We start from the raw sequence: 24,815 nt of genomic DNA, 5'->3' as shown, positions 1-24,815 counted from the left end.
GTGAGTACAACTAGGTGAGTACACACACACACACACACACACACACACACACACACACACACACACACACACACACACACACACACACACACACACACACACACGGGCGGCAACACACACAACACCCACCTAACACACGCCCTCCACCTGTTTCTCATCTGTCTCTACCTCTTATTTATTTATATGAAAACTGTGACAGTGTGAAAGGTGATGGTATTCAAGTTGGTGTAAAGTGAATATAGTGTTGTGGTGCAGCGTGTTGGTGGGCAGTAGAACAGACGTCAGGGAATGTTCTTGAGCGTCAAGTTAGCCCTGGTAAACACTATCTTGAAGATCCTTAATCCGGGCCTAGAAAAACGTAAATTCTTACTCCATGACTAACACAAGACCGTCCATAAAAGGCGCTAGTTTCTTCCCCGGACACCGGGAGGCAGTGCTCCATAAACCACTATAAACCCTGACTAGTTTATGCTTAGTATGTTAGTGCCACTATAAACCCTGACCAGTTGTTTCAAAGGGGGAATTTTTGTTTTCATTTATCCGAGGTAGGCCTGGTCACAGACTGGGGCGCGGGGGCGTTGACCCCCGAAACCCCCTCCAGGTGTACTTCAGGAAGCCTGGCCCCGAGAATAAAAAAAAATAATCTAATTATTGATGGACGGAGGATCGAGCTTTCACCATTCCTTGCGAGGGAAGGGGGACCATGCGTGTTTAAAACTTCATGTACATAAAACAATCATTGTCTCTGATAGTGAATAAACGAGGTAGACAGGTGACTTTCTCACAGATCCACTACCACTGACTGTCTCATAGATCGAGTGGCTCTTTTCAGTCTGACTATTTGAAAGACCGACTGACTGTTTCATTCCCACTGTCTAGCTCTTAGACACCAAGAATGACTGGCTTTTGCAGTCAGACTGACTCGTAGACTGAGTGACTATATTGCAGTGTTACTGACACACGGTCTTGATCCTGTGTCTGTATAATACTCAAGTTACACTGTGGGTGTTCCCACAGTGTGCTGCTAGACTATTCTGTATGATAGTTACACTGTTGGAACACCCACAGTGTGCTACTAGACTGTTCCGTATGATAGTTACACTGTTGGAACACCCACAGTGTGCTACTAGACTGTTCTGTATGATAGTTACACTGTTGGAACACCCACAGTGTGCTACTAGACTGTTCCGTATGATAGTTACACTGTTGGAACACCCACAGTGTGCTACTAGACTGTTCCGTATGATAGTTACACTGTTGGAACACCCGCGGTGTGCTACTAGACTGTTCCGTATGATAGTTACACTGTTGGAACACCCACAGTGTGCTACTAGACTGTTCCGTATGATAGTTACACTGTTGGAACACCCACAGTGTGCTACTAGACTGTTCCGTATGATAGTTACACTGTTGGAACACCCGCAGTGTGCTACTAGACTGTTCCGTATGATAGTTACACTGTTGGAACACCCACAGTGTGCTACTAGACTGTTCCGTATGATAGTTACACTGTTGGAACACCCGCGGTGTGCTACTAGACTGTTCCGTATGATAGTTACACTGTTGGAACACCCGCGGTGTGCTGCTACCACTTCTGTGTGGTATTTACATTCTGTTATTTTTATTATTGTTCATGGGGGAGAATCACTAAATCCATAGGAGTCATGCTCAGGGATGATAGGCAGTCAGCTTTGATGGGAGGGGAAGGGCTGCTCTAATTCCTTGAATCAAGATCCTGTCACTAATCTTAAGAGACCCACTTTTTGGGTGAAGTATTAGAAATATCAGCACCTGTGTGTTTCTATCATGTAAACACCTCAGATGCTCATATCATCTGAACCTCTGCAGTCAGTGCTCATCTGGCAGAGTTAAGAGTGACCATCGGGAATCAGGAAATCGTAATAACATGAGTACAAACCAGGGTACGGGTTGGGTTAGAACCCACGGCAAGTGAGTGGTAAAACTCCAGGCCAGTGTGTAAGCCGCTGGGCCAGATGACTACAGTAAAAGTCGTCTAACTAGGGAGGGTTAGGGAATTGATATGGTAGACAGGGTAGTACTTATTTGAAAGGTGGACAACAGGTACTAGAGGGTGCAGCTAGAAGTTAAAGAAACAGATGAGTCACAAGGATGTCTGGAAGTGGAATGATTTCAACGAAGTGGTGGAGGGAGAGACTATACACAGTTTAAAGAGCAGGTGTGCTAGGACCCCACAAGATTAGAAGGGAGTTAAGCTGGCAAGCAGCAAGTTGAGAGGAGGAACCAGGAGCTAAGACTTGAATCCCCCTCCCCCAGACACAAGGGGATCTGGACAGGCTGCAAGCCTGATGTGGCAAATGGCTCCTGGAGTTATGCTTGGGGAAGGACAAAGAAGACTGCAGATGAAGTACAGCCTAAGAGGTCAGAGGCTGCAAAACTCACTCAAGGAAAAGGATCTTGGATTGAGCATCATACCAAGCGCATCTCCTGAGGTGCACATCAACCTAATAACTGCTGAAGCATGTGGGCGCCTGGCAAACTTAAGAATAGCATTTCAACATCTAAGTGAGGAATCATTCATGACACTGTACACCGTGTGTGTCAGGTCAATATTGGAGTATGCAGCACCAGTATGGAACCCACACTTGGTCAAACACGTCAAGAAATTAGAGAAAGTGCAAAGGTTTGCAACAAGACTAGTCCTGGAGCTGAGGGGCATGTCCTAAGAAGAGAGATCAAGAGAACTCAGCCTGACAACACTGGAGGACAGGAGAGATAGGGGGGACATGATAATGACATATAAAATACTGAGAGGAATTGACAAGGTGGATAGGGACAGAATATTTCAGAGATGGGACACAGCAGCAAGGGGTCACAGCTGGAAGTTGGAAACTCAAATGAGTCACAGGGATATTAGGAAGTACTTCTTCAGTCGTAGAGTTGTCAGGAAGTGGAACAGTCTGGAGAGTGATGTGGTGGAGGCAGGATCCATACATAGCTTTAACCCTTTGACTGTCGTGGCCATATATATACGTCTTACGAGGTACCGTGTTTGACGTATATATACTCATAAATTCTAGCGGCTTCAAATCAAGCAGGAGAAAGCTGGTAGGCCCACATGTGAGAGAATGGGTCTGTGTGGTCAGTGTGCACCATATAAAAAAAATCCTGGAGCACGCAGTGCATAATGAGAAAAAAAAAACTCCGACCGTTTTTTTAATTAAAATGCCGACTTTGTGGTCTATTTTCGTATAGTATTTATGGTTGTATTCTCGTTTTCTTGGTCTCATTTGATAGAATGGAAAACATATTATAGAAATAGAGGTGACTTTGATTGATTTTACTATAAAAAGAACCTGGAAATGGAGCTCAAAGTAGGGGAAATGTTTGATTTTTACCGATGTTCAAAAGTACACAAATGATGTCATTGCCCAATAAATGTCCAACTAGCCATTCTAATATGCAGTCATGAATGGGTTGATGTTATTTATACAATTATTACAGTATTGCAGTAGTCTGCATAATAGTAAGTCTTCTATTTTTTGTTTGAATAAAAATTCAAAATAGAAAGCAAGAGTAATATCAGAGGGGCCTGGAGACATGACTGATGAACAAAGAAAATGTTATTTTAGAGCCAGGAATGTCTGCATTGTTCATTCTGGACCTTATTTTGACATTGTTATATTTTTTAATTTTCATGAAATTGGCCAAGTTGCAAATTTCTGACCACATTATTGGGTAGTTGAAATCGGTAAATGGGCAGTTTCTTGTACTCAATCGATAGAAACAATTAAGTTCTAAAGAAGTAGCTATGATTTTGGTCGACTGGCACAAAGGAATTAGCCGAAAATAGGGCTCAAAGTGGGCGAAATCGCCGATTTGTCAATATCGCCGGGGTCGCTAACTTCGCGAGAGCATAATTCCGTCAGTTTTGCATCAAATTTCGTTTTTTTAGTGTCATTACAATCGGGAAAAGATTCTCTATCATTTCATAAGAAAAATCTTTTTTTTTTTTGACATTTTGCGACACCAGGAGACACCTCAGGATTGGGGGTTGCAACAGTCAAGGGGTTAAGAAGAGGTATGATAAAGCTCATGAAGCAGGGAGAGAGAGAGTGGACCTAGTAGCAAGCAGTGAAGAGGCAGGGCCAGGAGCTATGACTCGACCCCTGCAACCACAGATAGGTAACTAGATAAGAACACACACACATTGACAAGTGCCTTTGACAGTTAGTAACTACTACTACTAACTACACACGTCACAGTGCTACACAGTGCCTATATCGGATTGTGTGTTGCTAACACCACCGGTCTGAGTGATCAGGCCATTCAAGGGAAGGCACAGTCTGGAACCAGTCTGCAGGAACAATAACTCCAGGAATTACCACTAGATAAACAACATGTAATGTACCATACACTAGGTCTGTGGGTTACTCTGTTACAATGGTCAACATTAAAAACTAAGAAATAACACAAATATTTACAATGTAAGTGAAGACCCTCATCAGGAGAGTACTGTTTAGTGTGTGTGTTTGTAGCTCAGTGTATACAGTGTTCATGTTTGCATGCCTACTGTATACCATGAATTACATTGTTTACCTTGCAGTGTTTGTGTTTTCAGGCGCAGTCAGAGGAGGAGTACCAGCAGACCCAGAGCAAGGTCAACGGTCTTGAGAGAACACCAAGTAGCGGCAGCTACCGTCCAGTTGAGCTACATAACATCCCTCTACCCACCACCGGCGGTCACGTCACAGGTGAGGCTCCTACCATGCACCACCTGGGCCACCACCCACTATGTGGGCCACCACAATCACTTCCCATCAACCAAGATGGACACTCACCTTAAGGGATAGTATGCAAGTGAAGGGGTTCCCTGGGAGGAATGGAGTGCAGAGAGAGAGTATGGAAGGAATAGAGTGTAGAGTATGGAAGGAACAGAGTATAGAGAGTATGGAAGGGACAGTGTAGAGAGTATGGAAGGGACAGTGTAGAGAGTATGGAAGGGACAGAGTGTAGAGAGAGTATGGAAGGGACAGTGTAGAGAGTATGGAAGGGACAGTGTAGAGAGAGAGTATGGAAGGGACAGTGTAGAGAGAGAGTATGGAAGGGACAGTGTAGAGAGAGAGTATGGAAGGGACAGTGTAGAGAGTATGGAAGTAAAGAGAGCTGGTGGTAGTGTTTTACTTTTTAGAGTAACTGTCTCCTGACACAGATCTTAGTGATGACTTTCTTAGTGGTGAAGCAGGTGGTGGCTGGCATACCAGTGCTGGATGTCAAACTGTTAGAAAATAAATATTTACATTATGTGTAGCATGATGAGCTGTAGAGCTCTTGTTACAGAAGCTTACTTGTGATGCATAAGGTGGAATTAAGGAAATAAAAGTTGTTTATCATTACATTAAAAAGAAATCACTGTACAGTACCCGTATGAGAAGCTGTGCAGCATTAGTGAAATGTCTTGTATATACTGGGAAGGTGGATAAACCTTGATTACAGAGGACAGCCCTTCAAAAGTGGTGCCTTGATGTTAGTGAACTGCTCTTGATCCAAGAAATTTGAGCTACATTACCCTTCCTTGCATCAAATATAATAATTTCTCATCCCCCAAATACTCCATGACCTTTATAAATTTAAAGATTCTTCATGAATATGACAATAATAATAATACATGCTTGTAGTGTGTATCATAGAATAATAAGTCATATGGCACCTGTTTTCAGCTGAGGTCAGAATGCCTTCTGGAGAAAAGGATCTTCCGGTGATTGAGGACAATCGGGATGGTACTGTGTCTGTGCGTTACTCACCGCGTGAGGAGGGACTGCATGAACTTCACGTGAAATATAACTCCGAGCATGTCCAAGGTTAGATTTCATTTTTTTTTTTTAAATCACATGAACATTACAATAAAATCTAAGAGGTAATATGTTTTTAACTAAAATAATGGATTTTTAGTCAAAAATGTTTTAATTTTGATGGAAAGCAGGAAATAGCCTGAAAAATCGTACATATTACCAGTTTCGATTAAAAGTGTGATTTTTTTTTTACATAATAGCTTGGCTTTAAGATTACTTTCATATATTTTACGTCATAATTTTTGTAATACAGTATTCATTACAAGCACAGTAATTATAAATTTAATCATAAGAATATGTACTTGGCAAATGGAGGTCTACAAAGGTGTAGTCTCTTAATATTCTGTTTCACATAGCCAAGTGAGTTCACTTATTCAAATAACAATCTACATTTGCTGTCAGTCAGTCGTTTCACCCAGGTGGGTCAGTGTACACAGTTCATAATGGCAGCATTTGAGCTTGTTGAGGAAGAGCTTGAAGTAAGAAGGACCCAGCAGAGTATGTACCTGAATATCATACCTAGAAAGCTAGCACCTGGCAAGAGTGGATGTGGGTAGGCTACCCATATATGAGACGACTGAAACTGACATTGATTTATATATAGTGCATACAACTGTCTTAATTACTGTGTGTGACTATAGGGTGCAATGTTAGTGTATACAGCCTGGTCACAGACCAGGCCTCTCAGTACACAGGCTTATCACTCTGGCTGTTAGTGTTTATGACACACACTGAGTAACCTTATAGTATAAGAATTAGTTTGTTTGTGACTATAATGTAAAAGGGAAGTGTAAAACAGAAGTAAAGAAACAGCAAATGCTAGAGAAAATAATAATGAGACTAAATGCAAGATTAATATAAAATAGATTTAAATATTAAGTTTTTTAAGATTTTTCTTTCCTCTCTTGTCTTAAGACCTTTTTTAATATACTATAGTACTCACAATTTTTTATAATAGCCAAAAATATTACTTGTTTAATAAACTTATGTACTTCTCTCCTAAGGCTCACCCTTCAAGTTCCATGTGGACTCCATTTCTTCTGGGTATGTGACAGCATATGGTACTGGTTTGGTGCATGGCATCACTGGTGAACCATGCAACTTCACCATCGCCACCAAGGATGCTGGTGCAGGTAGCTCCACACTACGTGGTAGGGTCTCCATTCTTTATCTTCTCCTTGACTTCTCCTACATCCTGCAATGTGAGGTCACCTACCTGATGGCGGTTCTTGGCAATGGGTGTTAAAAGACACACCAGTACTGTATTATTCTCTGCTAAGGACCTTCCTCGGGGTGTCCTAAAAAATATCCATGCTTCACAATTTATGGATTGGTCTGTGAAATGTAAGGGATGTTTCCAAGGCACCCAGCTATGCCCTCTTGAAGGTACAAGGTACACCCTCACAGTCTCCCAACACCTTCATCAAGAGTGTGTGTTGACGCTGCTGTGTTGTGCCACTCGATGCTGCCCCTTGCTGCAGTTACATTGTAATGATTCTCCCTCAGCCCTGCCAGTATAACTAATAAATAGGACATAATAAGCAGATGAGAACTAGTGCTAAGCATGACTTATTCATTCTTTGCAGTTTGAAAACCTAGAAGTTGACAATCACCTTGCATATATTTGCTGCTTCAATTGTGCAGACTGTTTGGTTTTAGCATTTCTTATTCTAGAAATCTTTTTTAAGAACATAAATAAGTCAAAAATTTTTCTTAATATAATCCCTTGAAAAGTGAAATGCAGTAGTAATAGTGTATTAAATGATTATTATATTCGCAAAGTTCTAAACTCATTATAGGTGATTCAGTGCTATGTACTAAAGGACAGACTGACTGTTTTATGAAGTGGTGAATTGTTCATAATTATACCAGAATTTAATCATATCAGATCCAAAAAAAGCTTAGCCTTAAATTCCCTTAACCATCAGACTTGTACACCTCTGTGTGATGACTTAATAGGTTGGTGCTTTGTAACTATTGTTTATATGTGCAATGTATTATTTTCATAATATTCATTGGAAACCGTTGAACTCCCCTGGGGGGTCATACAGCACCTTGATTATGTAGGCAAGTAGGTTTGATCTGAGGAAGGGGAAGGTAGTTCCAGTACCATAGATTAGGAACCCTTCACCCTCATCAAAACACCTACCTTGAAGGGTGTGTGTGTAATATCCAGTAACAGCTTATGAACATCCAGAACAGCTGGTCAGTTTTAAAACAGCTGGTCCATTTTAAACAGGTGGTCAATTTTAAAACAGCAGGTGACTTTATTCTTCCCTGAAACAACCAAATTTATTATAAAAAAATATATAAATTATTATTATGTTGGCTAAACAGTATTTTGTGCATTTTTGGAAAAGTTCACACAGTTATACAGAACATTTTTGGCAGACTAAACCTAGAAATTAATGCTACGTATGACACCAAAGAATATGCATTATATTATTTTATATGATGAAATAAATGTACAATTAATACTCATTGTAGCTCTTGAATTAGTAGTTTCATCAAAGCATTACTGTACTAGAGTAAATAAATAACAAAACGGCACAATACCGTGACTGGAACGATACACAAATAACCCGCACATAAAAGACAGAAGCTTACGACGACGTTTCGGTCCGACTTGGACCATTGACAAAGTCACACTAACAGAGGAGGAGCAGGACGGCTATATATAGGCAGGAAGAGGTGGAGGTAGTAGTAGTGGTAGTAGTAGTGGTAGTAGTAGTAGTAGTAGTAGTACAAGAATTGTATATAATACCGACAGGATGAAATGACACATGCACAACACCCGGGCATCCCCACCGTAGACGTTTCGCCATCCAGCCAGCCACTGGATGGCGAAACGTCCTGCTCCTCCTCTGTTAGTGTGACTTTGTCAATGGTCCAAGTCGGACCGAAACGTCGTCGTAAGCTTCTGTCTTTTATGTGCGGGTTATTTGTGTACTAGAGTAAGTTCAGAGCGTCGAGGATGCTAACGTTGTCTTCACGGCAGCAGTACAGTCTTACATTACATAAACATTAAAAAGAACACTGCAAAACTCTTCAAACAAACTACAGAAATTACAGAAATAAAAGTTCTAAAAACAAAAACACTACAGAAACTACAAAAACAACAAAACACTTCAAAACTAACAAAACACTTCAAAAACACTACAGAAACTACAAAAACACTTAAAAACACTACAGAAACTACAAATACACTTCAAAAACAACAAAAACACTACAGAAATTATAGAAAACCCTTCAAAAACAAAAGAAACAGTACAAAACATACAAAAATACTTAAAAACAAGAAAAACACTACAGAAACTACAAAAACAAACACTTCCATGCTTATCACATTTTGTTTATTGTTATACACATTTTATCTTGCCATGAGAAACAAGACACGTCATCTCTGAGGATATTTAGAGATGCTTATCCTTTACAATGAGAATAAGTTAGTGGTAAAACCTCATTTTAATGGACATTCATTTAATCAATTTCAGAAATAATTTACAAAATTCTCTGGTTAAATTGACTTTGTAGACATTGGACAAAGTCTATTGGTTACAGAATTAGCCATTATTGTTACCATCACCACAAAATCTCGCTATTCAAATTTCTCCAGACGTTCAGCATTACCTAATGCCCTCTCTCCTGATTAGTCCATTAAATAGAGGTTTTACTGTATTTACCGTCTGTGAAAGGACTAACAAGGACCTAACAGTATAGTGGTGGACAAGAGATACAATACCTCGGTGAGTGTTCTTTCAAGATATACCATAAAAACTGCGATAACTCTGTTAAAAAAAAATTGTGAGAACTCTTTATTGAGAGGAAAAATTACGTATATTCAGACTACAATTGCTTTCCTATAGGGAGACACGTACGTCATTTGTTATTTTTCATTTTCAAGCCACGAATGGGAGTATGTAAAGGTCTGCATACAAATTTAAAATTTTGTAAAAAATTTCTTCAGTACAAAATCTGCTCTTTTTTTCTGTATTGCTATTACTTTTATGTTTATGAACTATCATTTTCCTTTTTTCTTTAACCTTAAAATGGAGCTCTACTTTTAAGTTTAATGTAGACTATATTACCATAGTTACTGCAGTATAGCTTTTAATGCATATATAGAACAGGTATTTTACTGATTACATTTAATTTTATGATGCTCGATCAAATATTTCAAGCCTACATTGATTATAATTTTTGCATTTGCTACTGCAAGTTGCTTATTGCCAACTGCTTTCTCTGGGTCAGCTGTTGGGAGTCTTGCTAAACACTGAAGCTTGCTGCGGTGCTGCACCTTAAAATTTTGAACCTTTAAACCTACCAAACATGAGTGATGCACTTTCATTATAAATCTCCACAGTGATTCAAAATAAGGAAATGTAACTGTCCCTAGGAGGATAGATCTACTCTAAATTTACGAAGTGTTGCTAATAGTAAGGGCAAGTTCAACACTTAAACCTTGGGAATTGTCATGTATACAGCATTCATCAGGAAATGTTAAACCAGTAGAGGTTATGTATTATTATAATCATAACTAAGCACTAAACCCAGAAGGGTCAGGAGTCATGTAGCATCTGGAGTATAAGTATGCAGTCATGTTTAATCAAAGGAAGGTAAGGTCAACTACAAATTTCTGGGTCAAGAGCCCTTTTTTAGCCTCAAGACATTCTTGTTGATGGGATTAAGATGTTGAATTTGCCAGCCTTACTCTGAGCAATACTTCTTATCTTGTGCTTGTAGCTTTGTTACCTAGCTAGCATCTACACTGGCTATGTCTATTATTGTTGATACTTATTGCACATATATCTCTGTTGCTCTCTTGACTGCCATAAATTTTAAATTACTGTTATAGTATCATTGTTATTGACACTAATCAGTAAGGTGGTTTAAAATTTGTGAATTTCCTTAACATTAAAGACCTGCAGAAAATATTGGCAAAAGACTTCACATCAAGAAAGTGTCTGACTTCATCTTTTCATGAAAAGTTATTCAATGATTTTTGCTGAAAATTCCTTCAGTATATTTACACTGTTGGATTATCATAAATCTAAATTTCATTCTGATTGCAGCTATTTTATAATTATTTTTTATTTAAAAATTACAAAATCTATAATTTCTGTATAAAACTTAATACTCATACAGCTCAGCTCTAATTCTTGAAAGATATTTCGTGTATGGGTTACATTAATTAAAAAATATATACAGTGTATACAGTAAAACCTCAATTTAATGAATCCCTGTTTACCAGATTTTATATTTAACAAATTTTGTGGCTGCACATCAGTTGGAAGTATGGGAAAAGTCCATTAAACTCCAGAATTGTTCATTATTCTTATGGTCTGCTGGGTAAATTATTTTGTATTTAATAGACTTCATCCATTAACCTTTTCACTGTCGGTCCCGTAATATTATGGCTTGCAAACCAGTGTCGGTTCCATAATACTATGCCAAAATTGTAGTGGCTTTGAATTTTGCGGGAGATAGCTGGTAGGCCTACATATGAGAGAATGGGTATGAGTGGTTAATGTGTGCAGTATAAAAAAAAAAATACTGCAGCATGCAGTGCATAATGAGAAAAAAACCGTTACAGTGTTTTTAATTTAAAACAGAGACTTTGTGGGGTATTTTCGTATGGTATTTATGGTTGTATTCTCATTTTCTTGGTCTCATTTGATAGAATGAATGATATATTACAGAAGAAGAGATGATTTTGAATGGTTTACAGAATAAAAGTACCTTGATTATTATTATTATTATAATCAAGGGGGGAGCGCTAAACCCGGAGGATTATACAGCGCCTGGGGGGATGTTGTGGAAGGCATTCAGGCTTAATTCGGGGAATTGGAGCACAGATCCAATTCCCTAAATCAAGAGCCCCTCACCAACATCATGGAGCCTTCCTTGAGGGGAAAAGTACCTTGAAATTGAGCTCATAGTGGAAATGTTCGATTTTTGCTGATGTTCAAGAGTAAATAAATCTCGTCACGTGTCCAATACACGTCAACTGGTGGATCTAATATGCTTTCACAAATGCACTGATATTACTTATACCATTTTTACAGTAATACAGTAGTCTGCATAACAGTAAATATTCTACTTCTTGCGTGAATAAAAATTCAATATGGTAAATAAGCGTAATATAAGAGAGGCTTTGAGACATGACTAGTGAACAGAGAAAAATGTTATTTTACTGCTAGGATTGTTTGTATTGTTAATTCTGAACCCTATTTTGAAAATGGCTTTTCTTGAATTTTGTGTGAAATTGGCTAAATTAGCAATTTCTGATCACTTTATTGGGTAATGAAATAGGTAAATGGGCATTTTCTTGTACTCAATAGAACTAATGGGGTTCTAGCAAAATAGCTATGAGTTTGGGTGACTGGAACAATGGAATTGGCCCAAAATAGGGTTTAAATTATGCAAAATCGCCAATGCATAAATATCACTAAGACCACTAACTTCGCGAGAGCATAATTCCATAAGTTTTCCATCAAATTTCATGCTTTTGGTTTCATTACCATTGGGAAAAAATTCTCTATCATTTCATATTTTTTGGGGGGGAAAATTCTTTGAAACTGATAGCAAGTTTGTGAGCAGGGGTCTTGACAGTGAAAGAGTTAAATCTCGATTGTCTGTTATCTTTACATACACTCCAGATCTGATGAAGAAAGTCTGTTAAATCCAGAACTATCCTTTATTACTGCAGTCTCCTGGGCAATTACTTTTTGGATTTAACAGACCCGGTGGCCTGGTGGCTAAAGCTCCCGCTTCACACACGGAGGGCCCGGGTTCGATTCCCGGCGGGTGGAAACATTTCGACACATTTCCTTACACCTGTTGTCCTGTTCACCTAGCAGCAAATAGGTACCTGGGTGTTAGTCGACTGGTGTGGGTCACATCCTGGGGGACAAGATTAAGGACCCCAATGGAAATAAGTTAGACAGTCCTCGATGACGCACTGACTTTCTTGGGTTATCCTGGGTGGCTAACCCTCCGGGGTTAAAAATCCGAACGAAATCTTATCTTATCTTATCTTATCTTATCTGAAAGTTGTCTGTTACAGTATTGGAAGAAATATTATCATAATTCAGATTTGATGGACCTTCAGCTTTAATGAACATCCTGTCCCTCTTATCATAAAAACAAATGCTTTACTTCTTTTCTGCAGCATACAGATAGTTCACAAGTAATAAAATATTGTTAGTCACAAAAGAAAGTCACTAGCATGCGGTGTATTTTGGGCAGTGAGGATTCACTGTACTGATGCAAGTATTTCACAGTAATGTACGAGTATGAATTTTCTTGCTTCCTAGTATTCGGTCGTTCATATTTAGTATAACTCTCCCTGGAACTCTGTGCAGAAATAATCAACCTTTAACATGCTTTTAGACAAATGAAAATTGCCCTTTTAAATAAACAAAATACTGTAGACCAAAGAAAGTAATGGATATTCATGATATGGGAGCATTACCACATTTCTTTTATTGACATGGGAGCATTACCATGTTTCATTTATTGACAAGGGGTCATTACCATATTTCATTCATTGACATGTAAGCATTTTCATATTTCATTCATTGACATGGGGGCATTACCACATTTCATATGTGCTATACACTTCTGTATAGGCCAGTAGGCCTGCTACAATGTTCCTTCTTTCTTATGTTATGAAAATATTGGCACCAAAGTCTCAAAAATCAATTGTTTTGGATAAATGAAGCTGAATGCTTGCTTTTCTTTAATGGAAAATCTGATATATTTTTGTAAAAAAATTTTTTCATTATTTTAACCTTATCCATACTAAAATATATTAATATTTTTAAACAGTATGATATACAGTGGTACCTTGACTTACGAGTGCCCCAACTTATGAGTTTTTTGAGTTGCGAGCTGTTGCTCAGTCGAATTTTTGCTCTGAGTTGCGAGCCAAAATCTGAGTTATGAGTGAGCTTCAGATAAGCCACCACTAGTTGGCGCAGTGAACACCACAACATCTGCCCAGCATCCCAGCTTTTGGTGCAGTTATTTTGCCAAATTTCTTTTTCTAACCAGGGGTCTTAAGAAAGTAAGTGCAAAGGACAGTGCTGAGGAGATGAAGAGGATGATGTCCATTGAATTAAAAGTATGAAATCATAGAAAAACCTGAGAAAATTGCTTTTGTTCCAGTGTTTTCCTTATGAAACTAGTGATCTAGTGCAGTTAGCCTCACAAACACTCCACTTTCTCTTACAATAAGACCTCAGAAGTGCAAGAATGGGAAGATATGGTCAGAGCGATAATTATTTTTATCTCGGGAGTGGCTGCCACCACTCGTCTTATAATGACAGATTTTATTCATTCTAGAGTATATATCATGTTTCTGTGTCATTTATATTCTTTAATATGTCATATTTGATCAACTTTGATGGATAAATAAATCAGAGTTGATATTAGCATCATATTGAAGTATTTTCTCCTGCCTCCCGAGAGCCAGGAATTCTGCTGAAACGGATTAATGGCATTTCAGTTAATTTCAGTGAGGAAAATTGATGTGATATATGAGCAAATTGAGTTACAAGCTCGGTCACGGAACGAATTTGTGGGGTTTTAGTATACAAATGAGCTGGGTCATATAATAAGTGAACTGTAAACTCATAAGTCAATGTACCATTGTATATATATACTCTTCTTAGACTTTGGCAAACTTGTATCATTGCAATGACAGTGTGGTACTTAATTTGTATTTTAGTAATGTATACATCGTTTCAGTACAACTTTTTTTATTTTAAATATTAATGTAGAGTAATTTTCCTCTGATAAATTTTGCATTTTTGAGATGGGGGCTTCGCTTCTGCTGGTTTATATGACAGAAAGCGGCAACAACGTCACAATGGAATGAATAATATACATGACAGTCTGCCAGGTGTACACATATAACCACCACCTACCAGTTAAATTTCACCAATGCTGTATCACTTACAAATGATGTTATGATATTTGTTGAATCACGTAAGAGCGACCTAGCCAGTGCTTGAGGGCTTATTGTGTAGCTTTGCTTTTTTCCAGCTTTTTTGTGACATCAATTAGTATCCAAGTATAACTTTAGCACAACCCAGTCATATTGATTAATTTGTAGCTAGTTTTATTCTTCTTTTACGGTTATTAAAAGTGAGTGGTGCACTGAAGAGTCTGTGGAGACAAAGAGCTTTATGAAAGCAAAGAGAGGAATGTAGAAGAGTATAGTTGTACCAATGCTCTTGTATGGGTGTGAGGCATGGGTTGTGAATGTCGCAACAAGAAGGCTGGAGGCAGTGGAGATGTCATGACTAAGGGCAATGTGTGGTGTGAATATAATGCAAAGAATCTGTAGTTTGGAGATTAGGAGGAGATTACCAAAATTAATATCCAGAGGGCTGAGGAGGGGTTATTGAGATGGTTTAGACAGTTAGAGAGGATGGAACAAAATAGAATGACTTCGAGAGTGTATAAATCTGTAGTGGAGGGAAGGCAGGGTAGGGGTCAGCCTAGGAAAGGTTGGAGGGAGGGGGTAAAGGAGGTTTTGTGTGTGAGGGGCTTGGACTTCCAACAAGCGTGCGTGTAAGCAATGTAACATTTATGAAGGGATTCAGAGAAATTGGCAGGCCAGACTTGATTCCTGGTGATGGGAAGTACAGTGCCAGCTTTCTGAAGGAGGGGTGTTAATGTTGCAGTTTTATAACTGTAGTATAAGCATACCTCTGGCAAGACAGTGATGGAGTGAATGATGATGAAGGTTTTTCTTTTTCGGGCCACCCTGCTTTGGTGGGAAACGGCTGATGTGTTAATAATTAAAATAAATTAATATTGTTTTTGTTATTAATGTTATTAGCACAAATTAAATAATTAAGGTTTTGGATAACTGAATAATGAAGACAAGACTTAAGTTACTAATGCACTATGTGGTAACTGTGCTATCTGCATTGTTTTATCTCAAACAATAAAACTTTATAAACTAACAGTTCTTCCACACTCATATTAATTAATAATCAATAACTAACAGCCATGATTATTTGTGACAGCATTTATTAAATTTATCGGACATTTCTAATGTCTAGTATTTTAAGATCTATCAGTATTTTTAGTACGTAAATTAATATAGGGTTTAATAACTAAACAAAAGATTTCTAATTAAATGTATGAGCAGCATAGTTTTAAGTAGTTGATAACTAATTGCTTGAAACACTATAGCATTTCAAGTGTAGGACCACTTAATATCCCGTCATATCACTAATGGTGCCTGCTGTGTTATGCATTGGTGTCCAGGTGGTCTTTCTCTGGCTGTGGAGGGATCTAGCAAGGCAGAGATCTCCTGCCACGACAACAAAGATGGTACCGTCTCTGTGTCCTACCTGCCAACTGCCCCTGGAGAATACAAGGTATCTGTGAAGTTTGCTGAGAAGCACATTAAGGGTTCCCCCTACTCTGTCAAGATCACCGGTGAGGGCCGTAAGAGGAACCAGATTAGCGTTGGATCCCAGTCTGAGGTGAGCCTTCCTGGCAAGGTGTCTGATTCTGACATCAAGAGCCTCAATGCTTCTATCCAGGCTCCATCTGGACTTGAAGAGCCATGCTTCCTCAAGAAACTCCCCAATGGTCACTTAGGTAAGTTATTTTTCTTATATATGAAGAATAAAAGTTATGGTATTGTAACTGGAACAATTCACAACTAACTCACAATTGATCCAAGACAGACTTGAGAGGTTATTGTAGTTACATCTCAAATTTACAGGTTTGTTGTAAATTGCCTTGTACTATACATGTTGAAATAAAAAAAATAAGAATATAATAAACACTGGTCAGTGGCATGAATAAATACAGAGATGGTAAAATAGCAAATGAAAGGAGTACTGTACTGTATATTTTGCCTTACCCTCTTCAGCAGACTGAAGAGGTCCTCTCTGAGGACAAAATATAAAGTACGTACTTATTTTAATTGCTATTTTATTGTCTTTCTGCCAGGTAGTAGGAAATCTCTCACACACACACACACACACACACACACACGAAACCCATTCTTGAGTATGCAGCACCTGTATGGAACCCTCATGCAGTAATGAAATTCAAAAAAGTATAAGAATGCATATCCAGACCTGTATGGAACAAAGAAATAGAGGGGATCTTAGAACAGCACACAAAATACTCTGGGGCATAGACAGAGTAAACAATAATAAGCTCTTTACCAGAGGTATAGCAATAACATGAGAACATGCCTGAAAATTACACACCCACATGAGCAACAGGAATATCAGAAAATATTTCTTCCACATATGGGTGGCAAACACATGGAATGAATTAAATAATGATGCTGAAATCAAATTCATAAATAAAGATTACAGGGCTATTTTACATCAGCTGATTAAAAGTTCTGAGGCTATTCTGATAGTTCTTCCATCTGCAAGCTCTCACAAATAATTACACATACTGTACATTGATGATTTACACATTTGTAACTATAAGCTGTACATTCATACACTTGCCTCAAGTTTTCTCTGCATAAATAAGGTTTTCTCATTTGTAGGCATCTCCTTCACGCCTCGTGAGGTGGGCGAGCACATGGTGTCTGTGAAGCGTATGGGCACACACATTTCTAACTCTCCCTTCAAGATCACTGTTGGAGAGAAGGAAGTTGGCGATGCCTCAAAAGTCAAGGTATGTTACCGAGGAGAATCCTGAAGGCTAGCTGAATCAAAATATTCTGTACTGTATCTGATAAATACTTCTTAATGCATGTAATTAATGTGTGTTTCTTGTTATTTATTGAAAGATAAAATTTATATTTATAGCAGATGATTTCATAATGCTCTTTTGCATTATTTTATCACTAATATCATTTTCAGTTTCTGCCAAGGTGGGTGGCTCTGGGAGGAAAACACATGTACCATCACTCAATCAACAGCTGTCATGCCACAAGTTCATCACCTCACAGTTCATATTATCACCTAAATTGCAACATCCCCACCCATATATGTCAAATTTGTAGAAATACAATTCAGATCATTACTGAGAATTTTTTTTTTTTTTTTAACAAGTCGGCCGTCTCCCACCGAGGCAGGGTGACCCAGAAAGAAAGAAAATCCCCAAAAAGAAAATACTTTCATCATCATTTAACACTTTCACCTCACTCACACGTAATCACTGTTTTTGCAGAGGTGTCCAGAATACAGCAGTTTAGAAGCATATACGTATAAAGATACACAACATACCCCTCCAAACCGCCAATATCCCGAACCCCTCCTTTAGAGTGCAGGCATTGTACTTCCCATTTCCAGGACTCAAGTCCAGTTATATAAAATAACCAGTTTCCCTGATTTTTTTTTTTTTTTTTTTTTTTACAAGTCGGCCATCTCCCACCGAGGCAGGGTGACCCAAAAACAAAGAAAATCGACAAAAAGAAAATACTTTCATCATCATTCAACACTTTCACCTCACTCACACATAATCACTGTTTTTGCAGAGGTGCCCAGAATACAACAGTTTAGAAGTATATACGTATAAAAATACACAATATATCCCTCCAAACTGCCAATATCCCAAACCCCTCCTTTAATTAAAGTGCAGGCATTGTACTTCCCATTTCCAGTACTCAAGTCCGGTTATATAAAATAACCAGTTTCCTTGAATCCCTTCACTAAATATTACTCTGCTCACACTCCAGCAGCTTGTCAGGTCCCAAATACCATTCGTCTCCATTCACTATCGAACACGCTCACGCACGCTTGCTGGAAGTCCAAGCCCTTCGCCCACAAAACCTCCTTTACCCCTTCCTTCCAACCTTTTCAAGGATGACCCCTACCCCACCTTCCTTCCCCTACAGATTTATACACTCTCCATGTCATTCTACTTTGATCCATTCTCTCTAAATGACCAAACCACCTCAACAACCACTCTTCAGCCCTCTGACTAATACTTTTATTAACTCTACACCTTCTCATAATTTCCACACTCCAATTTTTCTGCATAATATATACACCACACATTGCTCTTAGACAGGACATCTCCACTGCCTCCAACCGCCTCCTCGCTGTCGCATTTACAACCCAAGCTTCACACCCATATAAGAGTGTTGGTACTACTATACTTTCATACATTCCCTTCTTTGCCTCCATAGATAATGTTTTTTGTCTCCACATATACCTCAACACACCACTCACCTTTTTTTCCTCATCAATTTTATGATTAACTTCATCCTTCATAAATCCATCCGCCGACATGTCAACTCCCAAATATCTAAAGGCATTCACTTCTTCCATACTCCTCCTCCCCAATTTGATATCCAATTTTTTATCTAAATCATTCGATACCCTCATCACCTTACTCTTTTCTATGTTCACTTTCAACTTTACGTGTATTTATTCCTTTGGTTAGACATCAAACTTCCAATGTCAAAAAACTTGTTTAATAAAGATTTTCTTCCTGAATATGAATTGTATAATCAGAATTGAATCTTACATAGCTTTCAGTGTCATCAGGAGTTTTTGGGTATATCTTGTATTGCTTAACAGTATTTACAAAATATAACAATAGTTGTAGTGTTTCTGGCCTATGCTGGGCAGGTCTTCACATCCAGTAATTCTCATTATAAGAGCATATGAATAATAAGGTACTGAAGTAGGCCTATAGGCCCATACCAGATGCTACATTTTCAAACCTATTTATTCATACTATAGGAACAGAGTCAGGAATCACTTCAGTAGGCCTGCTGACCTACACTATGCAGATCCTCACACCCAACTGTATTCACTGTAAGAACATGATCAAAATAATAATAATAATAATAATCTTTATTTCTACAAGTACTTGATACAACATATATATAGTAGTGACTGTCAGCAGACCAGTAATCATTGTCTGTTATCCAGATCACAGGTAAAGCCCTGACTGAAGGTGTGACTCACCAAGAGAACCAGTTCACCATTGACACTCGTGAGGCTGGCTATGGTGGTCTCTCTCTCTCCGTTGAAGGCCCATCCAAAGCTGATATTCAGTGCAAGGTAAATACAATTCAAAATTTTGTTACACAGATTTTTTATATTGAAGAATGTCTTAAAATTTTATATAATACTTTGAAGTGAAAAATTAGAGAATGGTTGTTACTAAAGTATATTTCTTTAGAACACAGTACTGTATGCTGTATTCAAAATACAAATTAATGTAGCATAAACATTTTCTGCTAGAAAAATCTATATTTCATTTTTCCCTTTCATTTTATTATAGGACAATGAAGACGGCACACTGACAATTGGTTATAAACCTACTGAGCCTGGATACTACATCATCAATCTAAAGTTTGCTGACAACCATGTTCATGGATCTCCATTCACCACTAAGGTACAACTTCTGAGATGTTGCTACCTTTCATAACACTGTCAGTTATGGTGTTTGGTTATGACTGAAGCAAGTTAAGGAACTCTAGGCTGAAACTTGAGTGATAGAGTGTAGATGGATGAATTTTTATTATCTTAAGTGCCTGTGTGTTTTTGTACATTGGATTTCCACTTAATGACCTGGATAGGGACAGAAGAAATGGTCATTAAGTGAATAACATCTCCCATAGAATACCATGTTATTACTTAAAATGGAAACTTTTTAACCTAGCAATGATCAGCCTAAGAGCCATTACAATCCTTCAACCCAACAACGATGAAAACATGATGTGATACTCCTCTTGATATTCTGATAATTTTTTTCATAGTGTTTGTTTTGTATTTTTTTTTTTATTAACACATCGGCCGTTTCCCACCAAGGAAGGGTATTATGCATTCATAAAACTTGGGAGTAACACCACTATACCTCCACAAAAGAATGGACCATCTCTGGTGAAAGAAGTGAAGAGTGGTGACAGGTACAATACGTGACACTTAATCACTCCTCTCTCTCAGACACAACCAATCTTTCCTGGGGTGATAAACTATTTATACTACATTATAAACAGTCATTTCCATTGTCCCTACAACTTGACTGATAATGCAGAGGATATAAAAATAGTGTGGGTTGACTGCTGATGCAGGAAGCAGCTGATTTAGCCCCATATGCTGAGACCTGTGAGCTGATGAACAATATATTTATAAACAATGGCCATTGTATGGGGAAGGTGGTGTTAATCAGTTTTGGGGAAGGTGTTAATCAGGTATGGGGCAGCTCACAGCCTGTAATATGATCATTAAACAAGAGGGAAACAGTCATTAAGTGGGGTAACAGTTCTACTCTTTTTTTGGTTATTTGAAAATAAAATTTTTGAACAATCTTTAATTGGAAGATCACTATGTATGTGGTACACTTCAACATGTAAAATTTATTACCATATATTGCTATTGATTTTAGCCCATTTAGTATTTGGTGAAATTTTAATGGATTCTAAGAGTACAGTGGACCCCCGGTTAACAATATTTTTTCACTCCAGAAGTATGTTGAGGTGCCAGTACTGACCGAATTTGTTCCCATAAGGAATATTGTGAAGTAGATTAGTCCATTTCAGACCCCCAAACATACACGTACAAACGCACTTACATAAATACACTTACATAATTGGTCGCATTCAGAGGTGATCGTTATGCGGGGGTCCACTGTACTATATTTCTTAAATAATTATTGGTTGGGTTACATAAAAAATATTTATCCACTTAAATTAGTTTTCTTTACAACTTCAAGTTTGTGGCCAGTGTCTAGTTAATATGCTGGATTAAAACAACTGATTTAGTTTAAAAATAAAGCAGAATTGTACTTATCTGACTTTCATGATATCACAAGAACAAATTTCTTTTGTTTTTTAGGTAACAGGTGAAGGTACAAACAGGCAGACGGAGCGCATCAAGCGCCAGCGAGAAGCTGTCCCACTTACTGAGGTTGGATCCCAGTGTCGCCTCACCTTCAAACTTCCTGGAATTTCTCCATTTGACCTGGGAGCGACAGTGACCTCACCAGGCGGTGTCACTGAAGCTGCAGAGATCGGTGAAGTTGAAGATGGACTTTATGGTGTCAACTTTGTGCCCAAGGAATTAGGCATCCACACTGTATCTGTAAAATACCAGGAAATGCACATCCCCGGATCTCCCTTCCAGTTCACCGTAAGTCTCCTTTCTTAATCCAGTGTTATTTTAAAGTATTATGCAGTTTATCTTTATTCATTATTTACACTTTCCTTATCACTAATTTTTAATTTAGTCCTCAATCTAAATTACCAGCCAAGAACCACCTAAATAACTAGAATGTGTGTGTGATGTGTGCTCTTTGGTAAACACATAGATGACCTTGCCTAGACTTGTCATGCATGTAAGTAATGTCCAGATGAAGGCAGTCTAGAATGCTATAGATAATTATACAAAGAGAGTGCAGGTTTTATTTGCGACTAGAGAAATTAACTGCTGTACTGTAATACAATTAAAAAATGAGTAAGTTATAATATCATGGCAGCAACAGTTTACTCTTAAGCAATATTTTGGTCTGTCCTGAACAATTATCAAGTCACAATTTATCACATTTGCAATTTGTTAATGGCTCAGATTGGCCGAAACATCACCTCAAGTTCCCTCTTTAAACTTCAGGTTAATGAAGAATGAAATTCAGATTTAAATATAAACTGTTTCCCATTTAAATGAATCTCTGATATCTTGCCCGACAGGTTGGTCCTCTTAAGGATGGTGGTGCCCATCGTGTACACGCTGGAGGCCCTGGCCTAGAGCGTGGTGAAGAGAACATGCCCAATGAGTTCAATGTTTGGACTCGGGAGGCGGGTGCTGGCTCTCTGGCAATCTCCGTTGAAGGCCCAAGCAAAGCAGAGATTGATTTCAAGGACCGCAAGGATGGCTCATGTTATGTTTCCTACATTGTGCAGGAACCAGGCGAGTACACTATTGTTTTTTAAAAATGTTGTATACAGTACAGTGCTCTTTTTTTAATAAGGTAATGGACTTTTTTATTCTTGGTGTCAGTCTTTACTGCATCATGTGACTCATGTGGAAGTATTCTTTCCGACACTCGGTAAGATGACTGGAAAACCATCTCATATATATTTTATTGATGGGATAAAGATAGAAATGTTAAAAGCAGGTGGGGATGTAGTTTTGGAGTGGTTGGTGCAATTATTTAATAAATGTATGGAAGAGGGTAAGGTACCTAGGGATTGGCAGAGAGCATGCATAGTTCCTTTGTATAAAGGCAAAGGGGATAAAAGAGAGTGCAAAAATTATAGGGGGATAAGTCTGTTGAGTGTACCTGGTAAAGTGTATGGTAGAGTTATAATTGAAAGAATTAAGAGTAAGACGGAGAATAGGATAGCAGATGAACAAGGAGGCTTTAGGAAAGGTAGGGGGTGTGTGGACCAGGTGTTTACAGTGAAACATATAAGTGAACAGTATTTAGATAAGGCTAAAGAGGTCTTTGTGGCATTTATGGATTTGGAAAAGGCGTATGACAGGGTGGATAGGGGGGCAATGTGGCAGATGTTGCAAGTGTATGGTGTAGGAGGTAGGTTACTGAAAGCAGTGAAGAGTTTTTACGAGGATAGTGAGGCTCAAGTTAGAGTATGTAGGAAAGAGGGAAATTTTTTCCCAGTAAAAGTAGGCCTTAGACAAGGATGTGTGATGTCACCGTGGTTGTTTAATATATTTATAGATGGGGTTGTAAGAGAAGTAAATGCGAGGGTCTTGGCAAGAGGCGTGGAGTTAAAAGATAAAGAATCACACACAAAGTGGGAGTTGTCACAGCTGCTCTTTGCTGATGACACTGTGCTCTTGGGAGATTCTGAAGAGAAGTTGCAGAGATTGGTGGATGAATTTGGTAGGGTGTGCAAAAGAAGAAAATTAAAGGTGAATACAGGAAAGAGTAAGGTTATGAGGATAACAAAAAGATTAGTTGATGAAAGATTGAATATCAGATTGGAGGGAGAGAGTATGGAGGAGGTGAACGTATTCAGATATTTGGGAGTGGACGTGTCAGCGGATGGGTCTATGAAAGATGAGGTGAATCATAGAATTGATGAGGGAAAAAGAGTGAGTGGTGCACTTAGGAGTCTGTGGAGACAAAGAACTTTGTCCTTGGAGGCAAAGAGGGGAATGTATGAGAGTATAGTTTTACCAACGCTCTTATATGGGTGTGAAGCGTGGGTGATGAATGTTGCAGCGAGGAGAAGGCTGGAGGCAGTGGAGATGTCATGTCTGAGGGCAATGTGTGGTGTGAATATAATGCAGAGAATTCGTAGTTTGGAAGTTAGGAGGAGGTGCGGGATTACCAAAACTGTTGTCCAGAGGGCTGAGGAAGGGTTGTTGAGGTGGTTCGGACATGTAGAGAGAATGGAGCGAAACAGAATGACTTCAAGAGTGTATCAGTCTGTAGTGGAAGGAAGGCGGGGTAGGGGTCGGCCTAGGAAGGGTTGGAGGGAGGGGGTAAAGGAGGTTTTGTGTGCGAGGGGCTTGGACTTCCAGCAGGCATGCGTGAGCGTGTTTGATAGGAGTGAATGGAGACAAATGGTTTTTAATACTTGACGTGCTGTTGGAGTGTGAGCAAAGTAACATTTATGAAGGGATTCAGGGAAACCGGCAGGCCGGACTTGAGTCCTGGAGATGGGAAGTACAGTGCCTGCACTCTGAAGGAGGGGTGTTAATGTTGCAGTTTAAAAACTGTAGTGTAAAGCACCCTTCTGGCAAGACAGTGATGGAGTGAATGATGGTGAAAGTTTTTCTTTTTCGGGCCACCCTGCCTTGGTGGGAATCGGCCGGTGTGATAATAAAAAAAAAAAAAAATATATTTTAATTTATTCAACTGTGGGTGCATTTATCATTTTTATATGTTACGTAGCATGTTTATTATATAATTTTGAAAAAAACATCAATGGATTAATGAATATGCCTATATTCATGTAATATACGACATTTAATGTACCTCAGAGTAATTATTATTGCGCATTATTATCATTATTAATATGGCATCCTCAAGACTAATAAGACACTCTTAGTGATTTTAATGTGT

The 24,815-nt window shown here is 38.6% G+C and overlaps 1 protein-coding gene across 9 annotated transcripts in view; it reads left to right on the top strand.

Moving 5' to 3' along the window:
- The window catches only part of cher (filamin protein cher), a 482,745-nt gene that overhangs the window by 431,727 nt on the left and 26,203 nt on the right, over nt 1-24,815 (top strand). For 8 of the 9 annotated variants that reach the window (XM_053771248.2, XM_053771247.2, XM_053771246.2 and 5 more), the window contains 9 exons: nt 4,601-4,733; nt 5,700-5,840; nt 6,836-6,982; nt 16,116-16,454; nt 17,371-17,501; nt 19,712-19,843; nt 20,067-20,180; nt 21,623-21,916; nt 22,471-22,690. In XM_053771248.2, the coding sequence (XP_053627223.2) occupies nt 4,601-4,733; nt 5,700-5,840; nt 6,836-6,982; nt 16,116-16,454; nt 17,371-17,501; nt 19,712-19,843; nt 20,067-20,180; nt 21,623-21,916; nt 22,471-22,690 (1,651 nt within the window). The remainder of the gene's footprint in view (nt 1-4,600; nt 4,734-5,699; nt 5,841-6,835; nt 6,983-16,115; nt 16,455-17,370; nt 17,502-19,711; nt 19,844-20,066; nt 20,181-21,622; nt 21,917-22,470; nt 22,691-24,815) is intronic. The other variant, XM_053771249.2, reaches the window with a different exon arrangement.

Source organism: Cherax quadricarinatus, chromosome 5, assembly GCF_038502225.1.
Source record: "Cherax quadricarinatus isolate ZL_2023a chromosome 5, ASM3850222v1, whole genome shotgun sequence".
In the NCBI taxonomy this organism is placed as follows: Eukaryota; Metazoa; Arthropoda; class Malacostraca; order Decapoda; family Parastacidae; genus Cherax; species Cherax quadricarinatus.
This window is presented reverse-complemented; position numbering and strand designations above follow the sequence as displayed.